At 40.4% G+C, this 25,966-nt stretch overlaps 1 protein-coding gene across 3 annotated transcripts in view; it reads right to left on the minus strand.

Annotated features, from left to right (window-relative positions):
* Window positions 1-25,966, minus strand: part of ATP8A1 (ATPase phospholipid transporting 8A1) — a 234,470-nt gene that overhangs the window by 95,591 nt on the left and 112,913 nt on the right. For all 3 annotated transcript variants that reach the window (XM_059383312.1, XM_059383321.1, XM_059383304.1), the window contains 3 exons: window positions 21,895-21,964; window positions 15,553-15,637; window positions 12,565-12,704 (listed from right to left, as the gene is read on the minus strand). In XM_059383312.1, coding sequence (XP_059239295.1) covers window positions 12,565-12,704; window positions 15,553-15,637; window positions 21,895-21,964 — 295 coding nt within the window. The remainder of the gene's footprint in view (window positions 1-12,564; window positions 12,705-15,552; window positions 15,638-21,894; window positions 21,965-25,966) is intronic.

Genomic DNA, 25,966 nt, shown 5'->3' on the forward strand with positions numbered 1-25,966 from the left:
CTCTCCAATGCTCTGACAGAACTTTGCTCATCTTTACACATCTTAATGTATCATATTCAGATGAACCGTTTAACCTGACAGTTTTGCTCAAGAGTAGGGACCATGTCTTGTTCATCTTCATGTAACGACTCCACAACACTGACAGTCAGTATTCATTGTTTAAATTAGTGAAAGGGAGGGAATGACCAAAAAAAAAAAAAAAAAAAAAATCAACAGAACTCCTAAAGCCAAATGTTATAAAGCATTGCTGCAATCGAGACCATATTCTTTTCAATGTATTCCAGATAAGTTATATAGCAATTAGGTTCACTTGATGCATAACTTCTTAGTTTATAATACATAAGACAGGAAGGCAAATTGCCTTCTTGAAGGAGATAGTATTTTATTATCTTTAATGGGAAGCAGATTTGAAATCTATCGTAACCTGATGAATAATTATCATCAAGAAGTTCAAGAATGAAAAGGAAGAGCAGTTCAGCAACAACTATGCCAACATCACAATTGCTGTACTTTAATGTTGAGACAAGGATTCTACCCCCATTCTTTAAGCAACTTTTGGGGCTTCTGTAGCTAAATCATCCTGGCCGCCATCCCAGGGAAGATCAGAATATAGCTGTGTTCAAATATCAAATATTCCATAGAAAACATGATAAGATGTTTTAATAGTCACGGGCATAGTTCAGTAACATAAGCTCTCAAAATTTTCAAACCTAAAAATCTTTTTCGCGATGTCTCACAAAACCCTGAGGTAAGTCGACAACGGGAGAGTCAAGAGGGGAACACCTTCATCAGAAATACTTATTTGTGGGGGCGCCTGGGTGGCTCAGTAGGATAAGCCTCTGCCTTCGGCTCAGGTCATGATCTCAGGGTCCTGGGACTGAGCCCCGCATCAGGCACTCTGCTCAGCAGGGAGCCTGCTTCCTCCTCTCTCTCTGCCTGCCTCTCTGCCTACTTGTGATCTCTCTCTCTCTCTGTCAAATAAATAAATAAAATAAAATAAAATAAAGAAAAAAGAAATACATATTTGTGTATCTTGTAGCTCTGAGGGGAGAAATGAGCTCAGGAAGAATACAGATATACATGCTCATGCACAAATCTAATAAAAATAAACTGACTGCATGGGGGACATCACACTGAAGCCATATTTGAAGGAAGGGTTTCATTTTGCCCAGGTAAAAAGGAAACGTTTTTCAAACCAGGTAAAAATAATATAAAGGATTAAAGAGCTGTTGGGCCAACGATGTGTATGTGGAGAAAAGTCAACAAGCAGGCTAACTTGGGGCGTGTTGGGTCACTACGACAAGAGGAGTTTCTAAAAAGGGTGATGAAACAGTTCTGACTACCTAGCAAAATTGCAGTGGGTCTGTTTTGAAGACTACAAAGGAAAAACTGTTCTCAAGCCTGTTTATCTTCCTTTTATCTTAAGAACTCCTCTGTACAGCACTTACTAATTTTAGTGGAAGGCTCTGCAGCCTCCTTTTCTTTGGCCCTGGTGTCATTTATTGTGAGATTAAGATCTCTAGTGATAGGCTGTTCTGCCCCTGGAAATTAATATCTTTAGCTACGTAATGACCACTAGAAAAAAAATGTGAACTTTGCGTGCTTTTCCTGATCATAACACAGGAGTGTTTAAGCCGTAATCAATTTCATCCCAAACATGTATTACCTTACACAGATGGCCAGTAATGGGCACTATGGGAATTACATATTCAGCAAGTGTTGAAACGTGATAAAATTCCCATGGCATTTATGGAATTAAAAAAAAAAAAAACCAACAAAACCTCAAACATTAATTTTACTTTCAAAATGTTCATTTTGAAATGTTTCAAAAAGTTTCAAAGTTTCAAAAAGTTATAAAGGTTTCAGGTTGCTGACTCTTCGATATAATGTAGATTTAATTATCACTAAAAAATCATGAAATAATATTTATTCGCCTAGTAAAGCCTTCAAGAATCTTATGTTCTCTCTCAGATGTTCATAATGTATTCAGAATTTTAAAAAAGTCATATAAATGTAAAATTTATACCCTAGCAAAGATAAAAGGCTTCGTGCAGCATATTTAAAAAACTGTATGATAAAATGTATTACGATAGACTTAGAAATTATGTTTTTCCAAGCACATGTATATTTTGCTAAATAAGAGAACCTCAAAATGACTTATTTCCATACTAGCAAGTGTTTGGTTGTACTTAGATTGTTTTGTTATTTTTAAAAAGCCTGCGACAATGTTCCTAAACGATCAGAAGCATAATAATCAAACTCATATCAATTTGGGTTTCAGATTACAACACGGGCTATTTGGCAGATGTTTTTTTAAAGACAAATAAAGAAAAAACATTGGTAAGCCAAGTTTTCCTACTGGAGTAAATATGAGCAACATTTGGTAACCTCTATTTCAATATGAAATAAGACTGTGACCAGGAAGACGAACAAATAGTTCCCTACTAAAGAAAATGTATCAGACTCTGCCAAGTGTTTTACATTTATTAATTCAGCTAATAACTTTGAGGAGGTTGGGTAAATTATCCAAAGCCAAAGAAAGGTACAGCTGAGCTATGGTGTTAAGAACAAAATCTCAGGAATCCACAAATACCCAAAGGCAGCAAATGAGAAGTAAAACATTAAATGTAAGTTAGAATTTTATTCAAATCATTATAAGTTTTTAAATATTTGTTTCTGTTCTTTAGTTTCTCTGAATCGGTTTCAGACTTGGTCCTGAGCCACTCCTGCCGATTGTACCTACTTCCTCATTTCTTTCTTTTTTCTTACTTTCTTTCTTTCTTTTTTTTTTTTTAAAAGATTTTTATTTACTTATTATTATTTTTTTATTTACTTATTTGACAGACAGAAATCACAAGTAGGCAGAGAGGCAGACAAAGAGAGAGGGGGGGAAGCAGGCTCCCTGCTTAGCAGAGAGCCCAATGCAGGGCTTGATCCCAGGACCCTGGGATCATGGCCTGAGCCGAAGGCAGAGGCTTTAACTCACTGAGCCACCCAGGCACCCCTCCTACTTCCCCATTTCTACCTGTGGGCTCCAGAATCACATTTTGGGACTGGTTCCTCTCCGCACATGCAGGCCTGCACTTACTCAACTCACAGAGCCATTCCAAGCAGGTAGTTCTGGGCAAGGTGGTGGGATCCAACCCTGAGTTCCTTCCTCTGGACCATTTATATTTTAGAACCTACCAGGAGACATTCTTCTTTGGATTCCCCCTAGCTTTCTGATCGTACCTCCGTTCCTTTCACTGGTGTCTGTTTCTCCTAGACCCCGGCTGCCTGGCTGGCATCAAGCCCCAAGGAAGTAGCCATGGGACCAGGACCTTAGAGTGGTGGTTGTCAGAGTCACCAGAAGGGCTGATGACACACAGATCAGTAGGCCCCAAACCCAGAATTTCTCCTTAAGTAGGTCTGAGGTGAGACCCAGAGACATGCAATGGTAAGAGTGCAACGGGCCTGAGCCCTGAGCTCTAACAACTGCTTCGGCAGAGCAAGGCTCACAAAATGTTCCTGTAAAGGGACAGATAGTAAATACTTTAGGGTCTGAGGACTAAGCATTCTCTGTTGCAACGACTCGATCTGACGTGGCATGAAAACAGCCAAAGGCTAAGTGTAAACAAGTGGTTGTAGCTGTGTGCCAATAAAACTTTATTTACAGAACCAAGCAATGGGTGGATTTGCCCATTGTGCCTGAGTGTGCAGCCCCCCCTCTGCAGAATACACAACCGACTGCTCTGGATATTTCCTTGTGCAATTCCTACCCTTCTTCCTTAAGCATGGCCTCAGAATCCTCTGGACCCAGAGGGCTACCATCAGAGAAAAACAGTGTTCTCCCCAGATAATAATAATACCCTATGCTACACATGATCTTGAAAGCAAACAAAACATTTTTTTTTGTGGGTACAAGAGAGACTCACAGGGGAGAGATCTCACTCTCTCTTTTTCAAGAGAACTCTTCTTTACTCTGGGTGGCTCAAAGATCCAGTCCAACACGAGTTAACACTCGACTTTAAATCTTAAATGAAGAATTAAGACTTGGCCAAGGTGGGGAAGGATGGGCCAAGGAATTCCGAACCGAAGAAATCCCATGTGTGGAGACATAAGTATGCAGAAGCATATTGTGCCTGAGAAGTTGCTATTTGGACAATATGGAAATAATACATGAAACGAGGTGTGGCCGTGATTTAAATGATGCTAATCTGGCAGGACTGTTCTGAGGATGAAAGTGGACTCGTCGTCTCAAACTCTTGAGTAGTAAGTTAGGAAAAAGATGAGGCTGGAAAAGCCAGCAGGGAATGGGAACGGAAGGGTCTCTGTGTTTTGTGCAGGATTCCAAAGGTCAAGGTAGGATAAGGCGGAGTTTTAGAAGAGGGACAGGAAAAGATTACTGGTGGCCGAATGGGGATGGATTAGGAAGAGGCCTGAAGACCAGTTATGAGGCTATGGTAGTTACCGTCCTGCTTAGCTTGAAAACGTGGTAACCCTGCACTCAGATGTGCTGGTGGGTATGTGATCCTTAGTCATTTTGTAATGCTGCCTTGCCAAGGTTGCCGGGCTCCTCTCTGTTCTGCATTCCACTGGTCAGCATTCATGCTTGTGGTTTTTCTTCTCAGCGACTTGGAGCACACAACAACGGGGTTTTATTGAAAAAAAGGAGAACCTCGTACTTCTCTCCTTTCGGTGTAAGTGGGGTACAGGACGCTAGAACTAAGAGCATTAAACCACTGGGATGGCTCATTTGTCTGCTTCTGGAGAAATCAGGCAACCGGTTCATTTTTCCAAGGCCAAGAAGGAGATTTTTAACTTGGTGTTTTCTGAACCACGGAAAATCATACTTGAACTCTCATGCAGCCAAAGGCCTACCAAATAAGGTCAGAATTCACACACCCAGCTGAAAGGAATCAGGATTTGAGAGGCGATTGGGTGTAGCCGGCAAAAACAACGTCCATCTTCCCTGAGAGAGAAGACAGCACTTCCCAGTGTGGAAAGTCTACCCCGAAATGCGCCTAGTAAGAGATCTGTTAGGCCAGAAAGGAGAAGCGTGTGATCAGAGATCAAAGGGAACCTTAAAAACTTTAAATATGCTTCTAAAGACGAGTTAAGGGAAAATCATGAAAAACAAACTTCTGCACCCATTTTTAAAGCAAAATAGAGTGCATAGAACCTTTCTCATTGACTCCGTGGACATGTCCTAACCACACCAGTACCTTTAAGGGCTGATCTGGTGGTTATGTAACCTATGTGCTCGGTTGCACTTTATTTCTCAAGTTTACAACATTTTACATACATTCTTGCTTTCTTCTACGCCAAACCCACAGAATAATGTATTGAATATAATAACTATTGAATATAATTAACATGGGATTTGGAATTAAGGAAGAACTGGGATTTGAATCCCTGTTCTGCCAATTACTCAGTATGTACCCTTCAGCAAGTAGCTTTCCTAAGAATTTCTACATCCACAAGATAAGGCTAATAATACGGACTAAATAGGGTCATTCTGAGAATGAAATTTTATCAGTCATCTCAATTTTTTTTTTTTTTTTAGTAGTATTGTAGGAAAAAAGGTTGAGTACTCAACCTAGGACATTGCTGTGTTTTTATAAAACATGTTTGTTCTGTTAATATTAGTAAAGTCTCAGCTTTGCAGAACGCACAAACAGAAATTATAAAAAAGCTAAGGTAAAATATAGATAGAAACAGCAGCTATAACATTTTCCTGCCCACCCCAAAGGATCATCTTGTGTACCCCACTTTATAGACCCTCGAACTAAGCAATCAGGGTAAAGAGCTGTAGAGTTGGAGCTTAGTCAATGCTCAAAAAGTGGCGGATCTTAGTAGATGAGCTGACAGACTGCAAAGATTCTTAAGCAAACAGTAAAACAGGAGACTACTGGAATTTTAAACCACGAAATCACTAGTACATCATGTAAATTTTCATCTAGTGCATTTCATTTTTTAGTACAAATGAAAGTGATATTTGCAGCTACTAAGAATAGAAGTGGTCCCTTTATCTGAAAAAAAGCATTATATTCTGATACAGAAGTTACTGTGAACTTGGCAGTCATAAATGTTCAAGAAAAGTCCTGTTTTCCATTAAGTTTTGTATTTTTCTAGGAATCCTCCAAACCACTCGCTGCCACATGTCGCGAAGGGTGTGAAACTGTTGTGTTTAGTCACACTGAGTGTCATTGTTGATCTATATTATGCCACATCAAAGCAGTCTTAAAAAAAAACCCAGAAAAGTCAACCACATTTGAGGGAGGAGTAAAGGAAATAATGTAAAAAAAAATCATTACACCTCATTGTCCTATCTTAGGGACTCATTTTGATGCCCGGGCACTAAGTCCTGTCTGGAATAAACATTTTTTAGTTTACAAGTGCCCTGCCTATCTCCACCCACTAAAATTGAAGACAGAGATGTCTCGGTCCCTGTCCCCTGATGCGCCTGAGAGCCCAGAAGAGGGCCTGCCATGTGTCCAGGCATGTGCTATTGGAATCTTTCAAACCACGTGCTTTTCACATTCATGTATTAACTCAGAGCACAAGTCCCTAAAATGGCAGGGTCTACATTTCTACAGAATGCATTCTTGAAAATTATTAGCTCTTTTCCCCAACACATCCCTAAATTAATCCCTAGTGACAACACATGTAATATGAATACCCTCACTGTGTAGAAAGCATGGACTGTATTAGTAATAGGGGCCAGGCTTCCATTAAGCGAGCAGCTACTAAAGAAACTTAGCTTCTGGATAGATTATATCCAGTTGAATATATTATATACATATATATATTTACACACATATGTATATAATATATACAATATATATAATACATATCATATCCAATTGAATCATGTATTTATTCATCAAATATTTATTCAGTAATTAACACAGGGCAGACAGGCAGGCACTGGAAATACAATGATGAATACCATCAAAGCAATCTTTGCTCTCATGAAGCTTCAATCTACTGGAGGCTCTACATTAATCAAAAATTACAAAATGTGTGTGAAACATTGTTCTCTGATTCAAAGGAGAGCTAGATGGTCCATGATACAGTTTTCTGATTACTCTTAAGCACAGAAATGATTTTCCCTGACTCATAATCTATTAAAAATAGTACATCAGATAAGTTGTCATTTTTAAAAAACATATCTTGTAACCTATGTTTCATAACAAGACAAGAGAAAAAAGCTGACTTGATCACCACGGAAATCCTGCTTCAATCACTGCCCCATCTAGAGATGTGTTAGATCACACTCCATTTTCTGTTATTGTTCAAGGTAAGTAATTTGCTTTCATAAACAGTAGATGTGATTAGTTGGTAATTTGTGCAATCCTAAAGATAGAACTGCATTTTTCTATTGATGCAAATAAATACAAAACATTTAAAAAAACCTGTATGGATCATGAAGGCACACCTTCCTATTTCAACTGATGGTTTAATTATAAAATCTTCCCTGATAAGATCAGAGCTGTCTCTACTATTAATTTTCAAAGGAAGCCAGCAGCAGAGTATGACTATGAGGAAAAAAAAAATTGTTTTAGAAACATGTTAGAATAAATGTAAAGTGACAGATCAAAGAACAAGGTGAGAAATTTCAGAGAAACCACTGCTAATGAAGCATAAAGCTTCATAATTATTCTGTTAACTCACCTGTGATTTTTCCTGGTCCAACACATAAATTTATTCTAAATTTTATTTTAAAAATCAGATTTTTAAAAATGCAGACCAACACTATTAAGTGGTTTCATAATCAAAAGTTATGAGTCCAAACACATTGTCTTTCAAATGAATAGGGTAATAGTAGGTAAAGCAGGTCAAGAATATTCTCTGAAAGACTGAGACAGCTAAGTTCTCTGAAGTGGTGAGGAAGCGAAGAGGTGCTACCTTCCATAAAACGCAAAGCGATACCACAGTTCCCCTTCCTAACCTGGGTCAAGACACCTCAAGTACCTGATAGGATTCTAATTAATCCCATTCGCACTGAACTAGGGAAACCTTCTTGTTCCTGTATGATTTTGTCTTCCAAGGAATAAATGCTGCCTCTTGGCCTACATGTAGTAACAGAAAAAAAGATGTTTCAGGAACATCTTGAAACAACTCATAGTATTAGAATTTTTTTTTAAGTTTTTTGAAAAGTTTACCATCTGAATGCAAGTGTTAGAGCTCAAATCATCCCACCTGATAGCAAAGATGATGCTGTGATTTTATTATTATTAAAGATTTTATTTACTTATTTGTCAGAGAGAGAGCGAGCACGAGCACAAGTAGGCAGAGTGTCAGGAAGAGGCAGAGAGAGGAGCAGGCTCCCCGCTGAGCAAGGAGCCCAATGTGGGACTCGATCCTAGGACCCTGGGGTCATGACCTGAGCCGCAGGCAGCGGCATATCCGACTGAGCCACCCAGGTGCCCCAATGCTGTTATCTTATAGATGGATGGATGAAATCCTAAATCTTCTCCTCTAACAATGACTGTCAATAGGGAAAACAGTATCCAGAGGACTTCTTCAGACCTCTCTCATTTCCTTCTTTCCTTTTAGTGTCCTGGAGCATGAAGGGAGTAGTTTCTAGTGCTCAGATTGCTGGGAAACAAAAGTGACAAAGCAGTGGGCCAAGGGGCCGATGTCATTATCTTCTTGGATGTTCTTGGTCTGTTTGGATAGTTTTGCAGCTTATGCTAGGAGTTTATAGCACCCAAAGGAATAAGGCTTTAACCAAATTTCAAAAACTGAATTACTTGTTTGAGCAAACACTGGAGAGATAAGATCGAGAGTAAGGTTAGAAAGTATAAACTTCATCATTTGTAATGTTTTCACTTATTTTATAACATATTAAAAATATTCTTTTCAGGAAAAGCCCTACAAATCTTTCAAGTTTTGAATGACTTTAACGTAACACTACCACTAACGTGCCGATGGCATTTTGCATCATTAATTCAAATACATTCAGAAACATCTTGTATAGGGCCACAACGATGATTTGGTCTTTCACTGAAAAGTAAAAAGTATTGAAAATCGATAGTATTCTGAGGGGCGCATTTCCCCCAAATTTCACACACAGATAGAATATTATGTGGTTTTCAAATAGTGCTCAGTGGAACCCCAGAATCGTGAAAAAGCTCCTCACAGACCATGATGAGGGCAAGGTGCTGAGGCTAAGGGAGAGCCAACGTGGGGCTCCTCCCTGCCCCTCCACTCTTTAAACAGGGCAGCTTTGCTTTTATCTATTATATTATACGATGGTTCAGGCAACATTTTGTTTGAGAAATGGGTTTTGTTCTTAAAGAAAAAAAAAAGATCTAAAAATGACTCTCAGGGTTTAAAATTCACTGTCTCCTATGGGAACAAAGTTCAATCTTACGGTCTGCATAAAAAACAGATTCCAATCACATGCAAAATGATTACATAATCAACACATCTCATTTAAAGTAGCCAAAGAAGAAGCCAAAATGGTTGACTCCTAATGCTAAGGCACTGAGTTTAAAACTGGGCAATGCACCAGCAGGATCTGGGCTCTGATGTGTTGAAACTTGCCTCAGTTGGGTAGTTTTAAAGGCAGTCACCCCCAATTCCTATGGAACACTACCGCCCCATCCCCTTGATTTTCACAAAGGAAAATCAGACCAGGGAAGGAGCGATAGCGCCCTGGCTCTCCACTAAAAACCCCAGAGACTTCCAGTGATAGGGGATGGGAAAAGCAGGTTTGTCGGAAAAACCACTCTCGGTGGTAGACTTGTCAGTATCATGTGCCTGTACTTTTCCCTAAAAAGACCTGTGATCTTTTGCATAGTAAAACAAAAACAACCCCTCCTCCCCCCAAAAAACCCCTCCCTGATCTCCTTTAACTAGTAAACTAAACTTCTGGGTTTCATTTTAAAAGTTACCACCTCTCTGAGGGCTTCCGCTGGACAAGTTTGTGGGTCAGCACTGTGGGTTCCTTTAGATTTCCTTACTTAAGGAATTTGTTCAGAACATGATGCTCAGGGTCTCAGCTGAGTGTTCCTTGTTTGCCTGTGTTTCCTCAATACCTAACATCTATTAGAAGTCTAATTAAAGTTAATGAAATTAATACTTGAATGAAATTATGGTTTTGAAATTAAGGGATGGACACTGAAAACCAGTTCTTTGGAAGCTGGCTGAGCAAGGGAACCAGTCCTTTCACTTTCCAGCTTTCAGTAAAACTTAGAGACCATGGATTATCAGAAAGTAAGATGGAAATAGGTATAAATTACTCTTTTCATTCATTTTAGGCAAGAGGCAGTCAGAGGGAGGCATCTGTATTTGTAAACTAAAAATATACATGCAATACCATGTCCCCAGGCAACTTAAATTTCCATGTGACTCACGATCGCCATCTGCTGGAAAGAGCCTGAACATCTATTTCATTTGAAAGATGGAAGTCACAAGGTTTTAAGTATCAGATATTGTGTGCACACACATACACACATATACCCCAACAACAGTAAAAACTGTTAAACCTATAAAATCTAATCTACAAACCTCAGTGCACTTTGAGTAAAAATGTTATTAGGCATATTAAATATTCAGCTCCAGAATTTGACAGTGTGCTTCTTATAGAAACGAAATTTAATGTTTAGAATCCAGTTTCAAGTATTTGGTTGTAACTTACTGTATATTAATTTTACCATATTGCCATTGAAGGTAAAAGCTACATTACCTTCAGGCTGTGTACTTAAGGAGACAGGAGAAAAGTTATTTCCAAATGGTACTTTTTTTGTTTTTAGTTCTCAAAAGAGTTAAGAAAAGTAACAGATTAAAAATCAATATTGTTATTACTACATTACCTTCAGGCTGTGTACTTAAGGAGACAGGAGAAAAGTTATTTCCAAATGGTAGCTTTTTTGTTTTTAGTTCTCAAAAGAATTAAGAAAAGTAACAGATTAAAAATCAATATTGTTATTACTGTAGGACACCATGTACCTCTGGTGGGAGAGCTTGGAAGAGACTATAGCCATGGCCTTATAAATCATAAAATATTTTCTTTTGCCACATAATGCCCCAAAGACATAGTCATGTATAAATATGTCAGGGAAAAAAGAGAGAGTGAGAGAGAGAGAGAGTGATTCAGCAAGTTAACTGAGAGCAAGCTGTGTGTGTAATTCTACAATTGGGGGATGAATATCAAGCTGGAGTTTCCATACATGCTATCACACGTCTTCTGAGAAATAAGCAGGATACAAAAATAAGTTCAAATATAACGAAGGTCTGAGAAACCAGCTTCTAAAGTGATCACGGTCTATTGAAGAGACAGGAGAAAAGGTATCTAGAGTCACAGATGGCCACTGTACACAACAGAGAAAACCACCGGCAGCTGGGTGGAGCATTCCCCAGTATCACACAGAGGGGAGGGCATACAGGGAGCAGAGCAAGGAAGGGAGGCATTGGTGGTGCCAACCATCTTTCAAGAAAGGAAGCACCAGGGAGCATATTGTTTGAAAGAGAGAAAGGAGTAAAAAAAAATAAAGTTAGCTTTTACTTACCTGTAGGCAAGATCCAATCAGCTGAAACTAACAGACAAACCCGATTTGGGGCAGTACAAACATGAATATAGTTAAGGAATTCTGCAATTAGGAAGTTGTTTGATGGAAAGGGAAAGGTAAGAAGGAAGATAAGTGGCTAGGAGCATGAACTCTGGAGCCAGGAGGAGGATTCTGGCTCGCCCTCTTTGTACTGTGTCATCTCCACCAAATCACTTAACCTCTCTGTTTCCTTGACGTCTTCGTCTGTGAAACTGGAATGAACAGTACCTAGCTCAAAGCGACGCCATGAGGATCAAAGTAGTTAATAGATCCAAGGGCTCCGAACAGCACCTTGCCACAGTAAGTACAACTATTTATGCTATTTTTAATAAAGGAAACAAGATTTCTTGCTATTTCTTGCAATTTTTAATGAATGTTATTTTTAATTAAGGAAGCAAGATTTTTTGCTATTTATAAAGTATCGATCAGAGTGTATCCATCACTGTTTGGATGAATAGCCTGGTTTCCTTATCTGTAAAATGAGAGCATTTTCAGTTTGTGATGCAGATGAGGGAGGAGTGTATATGCACACAGACACACACACACACACACACACACACACACACACACACACACACAATGACTAGCCAGGGATAAGCACCGGGTTGTTCACTTATTAGAGTCACGCAAGCTAATTATATTATTTCCTGTTGCACATGACACACCTTGATCAACTCTATGCACACACACATGCGTATATAACTTGTGTGCACGAGTGAATGGGGGATGGCATGCTTATCTTTGGTGACACAGAAGCAACAGCATACACTGGCAAGAAGATAGTTAGCCTCGCCTAACTTTGACCCAAAGTTATGAAAAGTAGGAAGATCTATACAGCACAATGCCAGAGACTTTGCAGCAAAAGCCTTAACCAGTATTAAGATTTGTTAATGTTCGGACCAGAGGAGATTCAACAGTAAGTGGTCTGTCAAGATATTCTGATCTTTGTTTATGGGCTCCTTGAAAAGACTGAAGTTTTCTGGAAACCAGACTTTCTACATGAGCAAAATGGCCCCTCACGTACCTTTTCAATCAACTCATAACTCTCTTCGAGCTTCAGCAGCCGGTTCTGCACCGACGTGGACGCCCGCTGGTAGACCGTGCGCCACTCCTCGAAGTCGCTCTCCGAAATCTCAGCCACCGCGAAACATAAAGTTCTTAACCCTGATGAAAGGTAGCAGACATCCCCCCAACACCAAATTAGATTTCATTCAGAAGCCCGCCCCTTCCCTTTCTATATGACGAAGTCTTGTTTTGGAAAGACCGATTCAGTTCAAGCAGTATGGCCGACGTCTGGCTCAGTTAGGACACAACCTCAGCGTACAATGTGGATCAAGGCTCACCTTCAATACAGCCTTTGTGCTTTTTCCAGAGTGATTTTTTCCCAACATCCTGATCTTATCAGGTTATTCTTTTGCTAGAAATCTTTCAATAGTTCATCCTCAGGATGGAGTCCAGACCCCAAAGGCTGACTCGCTCCCCATGACCCACGTGTCTTCAAGCTCCATCTCTGCCATTTACCTCCTATATACCTGGGTCTCTGCACATGCTGGTCACATTTTCTCCATTCTGCTCCCTCCAGCTCCCTCCACTGTCTGCCTGGCATCTACTTTTAGACTTGGTTCCTACCATCGTCTCTGAAGCATTCTCTTCTTGCTCAGACCCGAGGCAGAAATCCCCAAATGCTTGTATGGTATGAAGGACAAAGTTTAATACTGTTTTTCTTGTGGATCTCCTGTTATTAGTGCATAGCTCCTGGAGGGAAGGGGCCCTGAATTTTTCATATGTATAACTCTGGGACCGGGCACAGTGGCTGGTTCAGAGGTGCTTATGAAGGAGAGGGACCACAGTGGAGTTTACTTGGAAAACCATCTGCCTCTTACAGGGATATATGGTTGTTTTATTACTGGTCTTTATCACTGCAAGTTTGTAGTATATTTAAGAAACAAAATAGAGGATCATAGGGGAAGAGAGGAAAAAATAAAACAAGACAAAATCAGAGAGGGAGACAAATCATAAGACACTCTTAATTCATAGGAAACAAACAGGGTTGCTGGAGGGGAGAGGAGTAAGGGATGGGGTAACTGTGGTGGACACTAAGGAGGGCACATGATGTGATAAGCACTGCGTATTGTGTAAGACCGATGAATCACTGAACTCTACCTCTGAACTAATAATACATTACACGTTAACTGAATTTAAATAAAAAACCTGAAATAATAATAAAAAAGTCTAAAAAATCTGAGATACAGTGACAAAACAAAGGAAACCTCAGAAACACCCTGGGAAAACAATCAAATCTGATGTTTGAGGTGACCTACTCCTAGTGCTTGGTGCCTATCAATTTCATAATTCTCTTGGAAGCTACCCTCACCCAGAAAAAAATGGTGGACTGGAACAAAGAAGAATCAAAAGCATTTAGCAGCCAGGACAAATGTAGCTCATTAGTTCCTGAGAAGACAACACCCTCACTCAAGGTCATTAACTCTCAGAATAACTAGCTAGTGATGTCAAAGCAAATAAAACATGGCCAGGGAACATGTCAGAAATAAGAAGCAGAGAACATAGGACATAAAGTGCCCAGAGGATTGTGTCTTCCAAGAAAGGAGTAGGGCTGTGCATTGCCAGCTCACTGAGAGTAGAACTTAAATCTTTGGGGCCACATCAGGACATGTTTTTCTCTTTTGGAAACTTGGCTGGAGACTTACTCTGGGGTAGTCATGGAGCAAAAGTGCTGTTCAGCCTAGGGCCAGAAAGAATAGGGTGGAGGTGAAGGCCAAGTCAGCCCAGCTCTTAGAGCTGGAATTTCTTCTTATCACAACTAGAGAAGAGAAAGATCCACCCCTACCCCCCCACAGCGGCCCCCTTCCTCAGTAAAGAACTGGAGTCCGAGGCCGGCTGGGCTGCACCTGCCAAGCCCCGCTGAGGATGAACGCGGATGTCTCTGCTCTCTCGTTTTTGGAGAACTGAGGGGAGGTTCTCTAAGTCCTTGCTTTTCAAAGCCTAGTGCTTCTCCTATCTTTTCATAGCTGGGATGAAGAGGAAAAAGCACTTGATCAGAGGTCAGATGGGCTGCCACTGGCAACAGTTCCAGCCCAGGCAGACAAGAGAGAAAATTTAGATGGGAGATTGACTGACAGATTTTTGTTTTTATTTTTTTTAAAGATTTTATTCATTTATTTGTCAGAGAAAGAGAGAGAGTATAAGCAGGGGGAGCAGCAGGCAGAGGGAGAGGGAAAAGCAGGCTTCCCACCGAGCAAGGAGCCTGATGTGGGGCTCATTTCTACAACCCTGACATCATGACCTGAGGCAAAGGAGTAGCCCTGGATGGGAGATTTAGATACAGTTTTGGCTATTTCTGTTAAGTTCAGAGATAAGACTCTACAAATGCTTGGAGTAAGTGACCCTACTGTTTAAGGACGCTCATGTCCTCCCTTCTAATCTACATCATCCCCCTAGACTGCTGAGTTGCACAGATCATGTATTTCTGTAGGACAGAGAGACAGGACTCAGCCCGTCTACCATGATTCCCCGGCCTCACACAGAGCCTGTCATTCAGTAAGGGCTTAAGAAGTCTTTTAGAAGATTTTAGAAGTCTTTAAGAAGTCTTGAGATGAAACTGCACTAAATAACTATTTTAATAGTTACATAGGCTTATTTACTTTTTATTCTCTTTCTTACTCAAATTAGAATATCCAGTTTTTTGGTTACTTTTCCTCCTTTACTGCTAGAGAGACAGCGTATTTAAAGTGTGAGAGGTACCCATTCTAAAAACGGAAGAGTCTTATAGACCCTACACCTCCAAAACATGGGGACCAAGTCTCTCAAAATTTTAACATAGGAAAGCAAAACAAAAATAATGGGAACAGCATGTAGGATAACTGGAATTATTGGCATCAATTGCTATCTTGCTCTAGGACTTTCTAAGTAAAATAACAACAATCTTTGAAGACATCAGTAGTAGATGATTTCATTTTATTGTAATCATGCTTTATTGCTACATTACACTCACCTTCTGTAGCAAACTGCTCCAAATGTTTCAGGGTAATTTCTTTGTATTTTGAAGTCTCTGCCAATCTATCATATATTACAGTGTCCTGGAAAACAAACAGAAGGTATCATATACTTAGGAGAAGCATTTTGAGTTTAATAATGGTGTTGGCAACATTATGAGCAGCAAATCAGTATAAAAACAACTGATCACTTTGAACATTAGCTTTAAAGCGCACAATATTTTTTCCCTAATAACACTCTTTCCTTACGGATGCTAGGAAACAAGGTTCGAGTCCTCTATGTTCGTCTTTCTCCTTTGTGAATCAACCCAGAGTTACTCCAGCATTCCACATCTCAGAGTCCACCAGGACTTCCCTTACCTTGCAAGATCTCCCCACCCCTGAAGGTTTTGCAGGACACTGCAGGGTATATGCCCCTTATGAATACACAGGTGCCACAGGTCCCACACTCATAAAGTTTGAGAAACGCTGGCTGAACAAAGCCTACCCTGTGATAATTACATCTTGGAGCCTTTACAATGCTAGTGTGCACAGCAGATCACTAAGAGGCTATATGGTATGAACCCCAAGCTCATTCCCCATGGAACCCGAGCTAGAGATTAGGGCATCTGTACGGGACCGGTGCTCCCACAGTGCAAACTCTGAGAAACATAGGTCCAAATGGTGCAGAGAGGGCTGGTGGGTGTTATAGGGAAAACTTCGAACAGACCTTGAGTCCTGCCCGATAGCTGAATATCTCTGATTGTGTCACTTTAGCCTCTAAAAGCTCAATTCACTTAGTTTGTGAAGTCCAGTTACCGGATTATCTTTAAAGTCCCTTTCAGCTTGAACATTATGCACCACTTAACGTTTCTCTGATTTTTGCCCCTTTATAAACTGCTTATTGTTCCTTTAGTTATTCCTCGGCTTGGGTTTAATGTTTTAAGAATTTTAGCATTTGGCCTCCATGGTTTTATTAGACTAGGAAAAAATAAATCATTTACCTGCAATTACTTTCTCAGTGGTATTACCCATTTTGGGGTCTCTAGTCTCAAGGCTGAGATTTGGAAGCCGACTAATGGAGTATGATTTAGAACCCTTGAGAGAAACAAGAACTTAGTGACCTCAGAACAGATGGAATATTCCAGGCCCCAATTATGAATTTCTTTTCATTTTTCAGGGGTGGAATGGGAGTGGGGGGCAAAGCAAAAGGAAATGATGATTTCCCCTCATGGCTCCTTTCTAGGAATGAAAGGTGTAACTTATGAACTCTTATTTTTTTTTCCAGAGGCTGATGACATTTTCAATGAAATTAAAATAGGACATTTTAAAACTAAGGAAATCTCAAAAAAAAAATTGAAGTCATGAAAATGAAAGTGATAGGGAGATTAAATTCTGCCATGTAGCCAAATTTTCTAGTGGAAGACACTGATGCTCAAAATAGAATTTTTCATTCTTTATAGTATCAAGGAAAGGAGGAGACAGAAAGTGGCGTTCTACATGAATTAGATGGTATGTTTTTATTTTTTATTTTTTAATTAAAAAAATTTTTAGAGAAGATGGTATTTTTTTTATTATTATTATTTTTAAAGACTTTATTTATTTATTTGACAGACAGAGATCACAAGCAGGCAGAGAGAGAGGGAGAAGCAGGCTCCCTGCTGAGCAGAGAGCCCGATGCAGGGCTCGATCCTAGGACCCTGGGATCATGACCTAAGCCGAAGGCAGAGGCTTTAACCCACTGAGCCACCCAGGTACCCCAAGATGGTATGTTTTTAAAGGACAAGTCACAACTGGCCATGCTTACATGTGAGAAATAAATACATACAAATAACCTCTCACCCAAAGTAACACTGATTTATTCAGAGAGCTACATCAAGTAGTTGGTTAGACCTCGGTTAGGACTTGGTTCAGACCAAAAAAGGTTTCTTCAAAGGAACTAAAGCATGTGTATCCCCTAAGATCAGACTCAGAACCTCAAAGAGTCTACACTTGCAGGAAATCCTAACTGATTTTACTTATGGGGCATACCCCCCCTCAGCAAGGTAAGAGCGGAAAATCAGGCACGAGGGGACGTTCCCAGGATGGCTTGGCTCAGCTAGTAAAAAGCCTAGGGCTTCACCAGGGATAATTCATCTTAGGTCAATTTTTACTTGAAAAGTTGTTTTTCTATTCATATTTTAGACTTGTTCTAGTGCTGCTCTGTCCTCACCTCCAGTGTCTTGCACGTGGCAGCTGATCAAAAGACATGTGTCACGTGAGTAAAACACCAGACATAGTCCTCAGTCATCCTAAAGCATATCCTATGTTGCCAAATAAAGGACTATACAATGAAATGCAAGCACCAATAGTAAGAAGGTAGCGAACAGAAAAGAGGTCCGACATCATTATTTAAGCACTGCCGTCTACACTGAATTTTTCTAGGTGATCTTGCTACCAAACAGGCAGCTGCTGCCAAGGACTCTGATCCTGCTGTCAGTTTACCCAACAAGGTGAAACTGACTGCCACATGTAAGGTCCTTTGGCCCCTGTGATCTGGGACATTTGCTAAAATCATCAGACAGCTGTACATGTAAATGCAGATGGACATTTTCTGTGTTTGTGTGCCATTCAGATTTATCCGTACTCTGCCTATGATGCGGTGGGGGAACTGCTGCACATAACTGATTTTGGATGTGGTCTTCCTGATGTGTGGCACAGAATGTTATTTGGGGGGCGCTGACTTAGAAACTGTCAGTCCCTTTAAGGTCCCTAAAGCACTAAGTGTGATAGTCAAGTTTCTAGTTTTTCCTCTGGTCTATAAGAATTGGAGGAGGTTTTTTTATTTTCTTGAATAAATTCAGATTTTATTTGTGAATGTAACTTTTCTTAAATTGGCTACTATTGCAGACATGAACTATGTATTATACACTTTTCCTTTTTTTCATGTGAAAATTAATAAAGCAAGGCAACCTCATTGCAGAAAACCTGGAAAACAAGGAAAAACAAATCATCCATATACATGTACACGACCCAGCCATCACCTGTCTGTGTTATGTTCTAGATGAACTCTTCTGTGCTATCTTCCAATTCACTAACTGAACCCCTGCCCCTTCCACTGTTTAGAGTTTGTTCCAACTTCTGATGTTTTCTTTTAAATGTAGGATTTCTAATTTAGCTTACACATATCCCCATCCCCTTTTATTTTTGATTCAAAATAGTTAAAAAAAAATTTTTTTTTAAATCATGTTGCACTGGGGCGCCTGGGTGGCTCAGTGGGTTAAAGCCTCTGCCTTCGGCTCAGATTTTGATCTCAGGGTTCTGGGATGGAGTCCCGCATCGGACTCTTCTCCCCACACTGGGGGGAATTAGGGAGCCTGCTTCTCCTCCATCCCACTCTGCCTGCCTCTCTGCCTACCTGTCATCTCTGTCAAAAAAAAAAAAATAAATAATAAATAAAATCTTAAAAAAAAAATAAACCATGTTGCACCAAGGCATCCTTGGTCAGACTTGTCTACACAACTGATTTCACCCAAAATGAATTCATGAATTCATGTCTGGTGGTTTACGTGCTTGTTCTCTTGGGCATGAAATTTCCTCTTGTGTCTCTTAACTTTGCCCTACTTGTGGACACCCCAATCTAGTGGTTTTATGTACTCCCCCAGCAGAGCTGGCATGAGCTTTTCTGAGTCCCTTCTCAGGATTAGGAAGCTCAGCACTGTCTCAGGCATCAGAGAGGGGAGGCTGGCTTCCATCAACGCTTACAGAAAGCACTCTTTGCCCCCACTGGCTTACAGAAACCAAACTGTAACCACCGCTCCCAGATCCTGACCCTGGGACTCCCACGCTACTCAACGCAAGACCGAGGTTCAATGTCCCACGCTGATTTTCTATTCCTACTTGGGGCCTCAAAGATGTTTATCTTGTTTTAAAGCCTGGCTCTGTATTTCTGCTCTCTTGTTATACTGTATCCAACCCAGTCATGAATTTGGAATAGAGGAGATACATTAAATTTTGAGCAGACTGTGTCAACTTGAATGGAAAGTATTAGTGTTGAGGCCTTACCTGACTCTCACTACTAAAGTCTTCTGTTACGCACGTCCCTGCTGATTCACTCCGCCAGGGAATCAACACTCCTCAGACTCTCCCAATTCCAGTCTCTCGTTTTAGATCCTCTAGCCACACCTTTAGCCCTCCTCTCTTTCCATACAATATTTCCTCCTTACATATCCTCATCAGTCCCCTGCTTTTACCTTCCAGCTACACTTGTTAATTCCTAAATTTCTACCAGCATCCCAGATTCCTTCCCCTGTGAAATCCAAGCATCTCTCCCTCATGGCCCCGATGTAGCTCCTAACCCTCTATCATGGGAGGTGGTACCCCTTCATCTGCTCAGCAAAGTCCAAATTGGATAATAATCCTCGATCATGGTTTCCCTTGTCACTCAAATGTAATCAATTATTAAGTCCTAAATCTCTGTTTTCTTAATCCTCTCTGCAGTTGTCTTGGTTCAGATCCTTATCAACTCTAAGACTCTACTCAAGAGCATCAATGGGGAAGTCCGGATGCATCACCATTCTGCCTTGAGTCATCTTCCTAAATGGCATCAGAACAGTTCAGAAAAAAACAAAAAACAAAAAACCAAAAAAAAAAAAAAAAAGCAGTTCATTAAAAAGTATAAGCTCTTGCGTATGAAAAAAAAAAACCAAAAACGCATGACCTAACATGTGACCACCTTTCCAGCCTCGCGTGTACTCTTCTTGGCCAAAGAATGTGCAGTTCTCAAATGTACCTTGTTTTACATGTCTCTGCCTTCTTAGTGTTCAACCATGTTTCACAGCCAACTTGTAGTGAGGGGAAACAATGCAATAAGCAAGTTAATGTATGCAAACTATCTCCATGATTATTCACAAAGGAAGTCCAATGTTTTTATTTTTTATTCAGTGCTTTAACTGCCCAAACAAAGGTTCTAGATGGAAGATTACTCAAAACTTAGGAAGGAAGGATGTGACTTGGATGCAAAGCGGACACATAAGTATTTAAAGTGGAAGGCTCTCCTTAGTCCTGTATCACTAAATGCTACCACTGGAATGTGGAAGAGTTTTACAATATACCTCAATATTGTAACCTAAACATCTCTTTATATATAGGTCCCTGACTACGCTTAGTGCCTGACAAGTGTTGGGTCTTAACTTCCTTTCTCCAAAATCCAGTTGAAAGTCTTGTAGGTAAAGTGCACGCAGTGAATAAACACTAGTTGTTTCAATCAACGACAAGAGGAATTCTAAAACTAAACTTACGAGACATCATGAAAAAATTCTACCAAAATTCTTTAAAAGCAAGGCATTCAAAAACTGCATTTCAATGCTTTAAAACCATGGCACTGAAAAACATTTTCAACAAAAATTTCAGTAATAAGCTTTGGTTTCCTAATAAGTACGGTTTCCAAGTTTCATTTAATAAATCAAGGTTGTTGGGGCGCCTGGGTGGCTCAGTGGGTTAAGTCCTCTGTTTTTGGCTCGGGTCGTGATCTCAGGGTCCTGGGATCGAGGCCTGCATCGGGCTCCCTGCTTGGCAGGGAGCCTGCTTCCCCCCCTCTCTCTGTCTGCCTCTCTGCCTACTTGTGATCTCTGTCAAATAAATAAATAAAATCTTTAAAAAAAAAAATCAAGGTTGTTGACTATATTTAAAATTGGAAAGTTCCAGGTTGGTAAGTTACCTGACTCGCCCAAGCAGACTAGGTACCCAGAAAAGATAATTCAGAAGGAAAATAGTAATCATAGGAACAAAAGGAGGCCCTGGTCTGCTGACTCCTTATTTTTCCATGAGTATAAACATATTTTATCTAGGAAAAATCACTATGAATGACATATTACTGTTTCTGTCAATATAGCCTGCCAATCAATATACCAAAGCCAAGCAATAGTTAGAAATTATTTTATAATGAAAACAATGCAAGACAAATAGTAATGGCCATTACAGCAATAAACTGGGATGCATTCCCCCCACTGCCGCTTCTATGGACTTTAAAAAATTACATTCAGACTGGTGTGGATCCCTACATTTCTAATACAATTTCAAAGCATTTTCTGATTTAATTGTCTTCTAATGTATTTTATAATATAAACCTCAAATACTATGTATCAAAATTGAATTATATAAAGAAGCTAGGCCAAATTTTTTTCAAAGCACCAAATTTACCCAGAAGGAATTCCACATTTCACCAGAAGAGGCTGAACACGATTACTATAAAATACCAAGGAAAGTGGATGTCAGCAACTTTATGCTAAACATCTGTGTTACATTTCCATAGCAGAATGCTGAACATATACATTATAAACCACCATAAATCAAAACTGAAAAAGACAAAAATAAAAACTTACAGCTCCTTTGCAGTACAGTCGTAACTTCCCGGATGGAGTGCGAACAATCACAGACATTCTTTTTCTCGCGCTGAAAGAGGTTTTCCATCATGTGTCATCATAGGGAGAATATGCATATATGTGTTTCTCATGCCTCACATATTTTAAAACTCACAGTGAAAAATAAACTTTACCGAATTATGAGCCCTCTCCTTCCACATCTACAAACCATCCCCTGGGTATGTGGTTTGGGTACCTTTACAGGTTACATTCTGTATTGTAAGGCACTAAGGTACCATCTGCTTCCCTAAAGGGATAATTTACAAAAAAGACCCTGGGAAACGTGCAAGAGTTAGGACCCACCAGGGTAGGAGACAGTTCTGGTTCAATATTTTCAGGTTTAAAAAAATCTTCAAGTCAGTATCTCAGAGGAAGTGTATGTTACAGCTTTGGATGCAAACAGAAATAGTCATGCATTTTAAGTATATACCCCAACGCACAGAGAAAGGCAAACACGGGCGCTTTAAAACTGACATCAGCATTCACGGCGGTTATTTTTCAATGATTTCTAGCAAATCCCTGGCAGCATGTAAAAAATCTATTCGTATTACCAAGCTAAGCTGATGAGCACAAGCGTTTGAACACTGTGTTGGCGATATGAAAATGTTAGTCAAACACACAGCATCTGCCAGCGCACTGATAGAGACGGCAAGGAACAGGGAGTAGGACAAACTGGCAGAGCCCTGCCTAGGATATGCCTCATTTGGAACCAAGTGTGCATAGGCATTCTCTCCAGAAATGAGGAAGGGTGTGGAAGGGACTTCTCAAGTGTCTGTATCTATTTGTTTTACCTTGCAACATTTGCTAAAAACGGAGATAAGTCCAATACAAAGTAGCCAAGATACAGCTCCTTGCATACAGCCAGGAGCCTCTTTCTGAGGCATCTAGAAATATTCAGTCCTCTGTGTTTCCAACTCTAAACCCCACTGCATTGGTTCCTCTGACTGCATCCCTGCACTTTGGGAATACATTTCATTGGCCCTCTTTGCAACAGCATTGTACAGTTTATATTCTGTCTCAGCCCTTCTTGGTGTCTTCCTTAATCCAACTTTAATGAGATGGTCCCAAGCTCTTCAACTTTCCTGCTCTTCCCTTCTCTTGGCAAAACTCCCAAGTCCTGGATAAATGGGAACCCTTTCTGTAGCATCAGAGTGGAGAAAAGTCTCCCTGCCACAGAGCTTAGGAAATTCATGATCCACAGTCACTTGTGTGCTGTCTAGCGACACACCACCTCTAATAAGCTCTCTCTCTCACCATCTGCAGGATTTGGACCACCTTCTCCATTCTCCAAGTCTTTAATGCATCCTCATCCTCCAGCCCCTTGGAATGTTTGCACTTCACCTTGATGGAAGCCTCAGACAAGAAATTCTCATCCTTTCTGCCATTAACACCTACACATTCATGCATTTCCCGGCTGGGCATCATCCCCTCTGCTTCTTCTCCTGATGATGGAGGAAGTATTTCCTTTCCTCCCAGAGACCTTCCTCTCCCACGTGTTGTGAACCCCCGCTCTTCCTCAGTAACCTCACTCCTAAAGTTATGCTGCTCTCCACTGAGAGTACATCATCCCCTTCTAGACGGCGTCTCTCTCATCAGTATTTAAACATATTGGAGTCTCTTGCCTATGAAACTCAGCCCAAACAACCCACCCTCCTGGAGCCACATCCCTTTCACAACTCAACCCCAAGCAACTGCTGTATGCACAGTCTCTGCTTACATCCCCTGTGCGCCCCCTCTGTGTGACACCCCCACAGGCCCCCGTCATTCCCACCTGGCTTCTCTCCTGACCCTCCCAATGAAGGGTTCAACCTATCATACACTTCCCCTCTTCAGCTCACCTAACTTTGCTGTGTTCTCTGACACAGACGACCTCTGTCACCTCGGGGGGAAAAAAAGCATCTTCTCCGGGCTCTGCGTAGCTTCCCTCTCTTTACCCTCCACCGCTCTAACCACAAAACAATCTCCTTTCCTGATTCCCCCCCTTCTATAACTAGAGTTAGTCATAGCAAATCCTCAGTCTTTCTTGTTTCCCTCACTCTGCTCTATATTTTATATTCAGGAGGTCCAACTCATTTTTGTGGCTTTGATTACTGTGGACAGGCCAACAACAACCACACTGAAATCTCAGCCACAGGCTTCTCCCTGTGGTCCGGGTCCTTGCAACCACTGCCTACCTGCGACACCTCCACGTGTGTATCTCACGGGCACTTCAAACAGGACGATTCAATCATCTCATCCTGCACATCTATTCCTCTCCCTGTATGTGCCATCTGTGGAAACTGTCCCTCTACCCACCCAGCTGTTCACATCAGAGACACCAACCCCCCCTTTTCTTCTTTGACCCCCAGTCCATCCCAAAGGCTCCCTGACGTTCTTCCAAGAGGTATCTGGATTCTATCAACTTCGCTTTCTTTGTGCTACCATCATCCTCGTCCAAACCACTAATGTTTTTTCCAGACTCTCTTTGAAGACCTCCGTAGTCACTTTTCTCACTTTCGTCCTCAAGCTCACCCCCATTACTGCATCGTGAAAGACCCTAAACCCTTAACCTTGCTTTATTTTTCTTTGTGGTTCTTCAAGGTATGTGTTAATAAACAAACATACCCAATGATAATTGATATACTACTTAAAATAATTTGAAGGTATAATGCAAGTAGACTTAGGAAAAAGAGCCACTTTGACATGAAAAAAAAGGTGGGGGATACATTTTGGAAATACCTATTACAGTTACTCATCAACCTCTCATGCATTTCCCTTATGCCTTCCAGTGCACACAAGTAAGGAAAACAGTGTTTAAATAATACATTAGAAAGACCCTGTTATTTTTTATATTAACCATGGCATGTGGCCACCCCCAACAAGTCAACAACCAAAGTTGGCATTGAAAAAGAAATGCCTTTTAATTTTTTTTTCCAGTAAGCTATGTTTTTTTTTTAAAAAAATGTTGTGTTTATGTAAATTCCAGTTGGTTAACATACAGTGTAATATCAGTTTTAGGTGTACAATTTAGTGATTCAATACTCCCATACATCGCCCAACGCTCATCACAAGTGCCTTCCTTCATCCCCATCACCTACGTAACCCATGCTCCCACCCACCTCCCCCTGGTAATCCTCAGTTTATTCTCTATACTTAAATCTGTTTCTTCGTTTCCCTCTCTCTTTTTGTCCCCCATGATTGTTTGCATCGTTTCTTAAATTCCACATAGGAGTGAAATTATATGATATTTGTCTTTCTTTGACTGACTAATTTTGCTTGGGATAATGCTCTTTAGCTACACCCATGTCATTGAAAATGGAGAGAATGCATTTCTTTTTATGGCTGAGTAATATTCTATTTTGTATATCTACCACATTTTCATCCAGTCATCAGTTGAGGGACACTTAGGCCCTTCCCATAATTTGTCTATTGTTGTTAATGCTGCTATAAACATTGGGGTGCATGTGTCCCTTTGAATTAGTATTTTTTGTATCCCTTGGATAAATATTTAGTAGTACAATTGCTAGATCACAGAGTAGTTCTATTTTTAACTTTTTGAGGAACTTTCATACTGTAGGAAATGTCTTTTCTAGTATATAATCTTGCCATATGGAGGAGAAAGTTCAAGAAGGTAAGTGAACACTTATTTCCTTAAACAGTGAAGTGTTACTTCCTGCCTGTGGCCTGACCTTAAGTGTCCTATTGTTAATGGTGATGCAGTCTTTAAAGACCATCCTGTCTCATCCTGTCTGTTAACGGAGGCCTATTTGCCTCAGGAGTGTATTAGTTTGGAAATGATGTAGTCATGCAAAAATAAAAAGCCAAACTCCTAGACTAGTGCTGATTGTTATTAGAAGGTCTCTATTATTTGGCGTTAAAAAATAAAGTTAAGTAGGATAAGCTCCTTGGTTTCTGCTTTTTCCTACTAAATGGTAACTGGTTTTATACCTGACAGAGAGACAGGTATGGTTTCTGAAATCCCAAAGATAGATAGATAGATAGACTGCTGGGTTCCTAACTCTTGATAGGGATTTGGTACACATAAATCCTGCTG

The sequence above is a fragment of the Mustela nigripes genome, chromosome 1 (genome assembly GCF_022355385.1).
Source record: "Mustela nigripes isolate SB6536 chromosome 1, MUSNIG.SB6536, whole genome shotgun sequence".
Lineage (NCBI taxonomy): Eukaryota > Metazoa > Chordata > Mammalia > Carnivora > Mustelidae > Mustela > Mustela nigripes.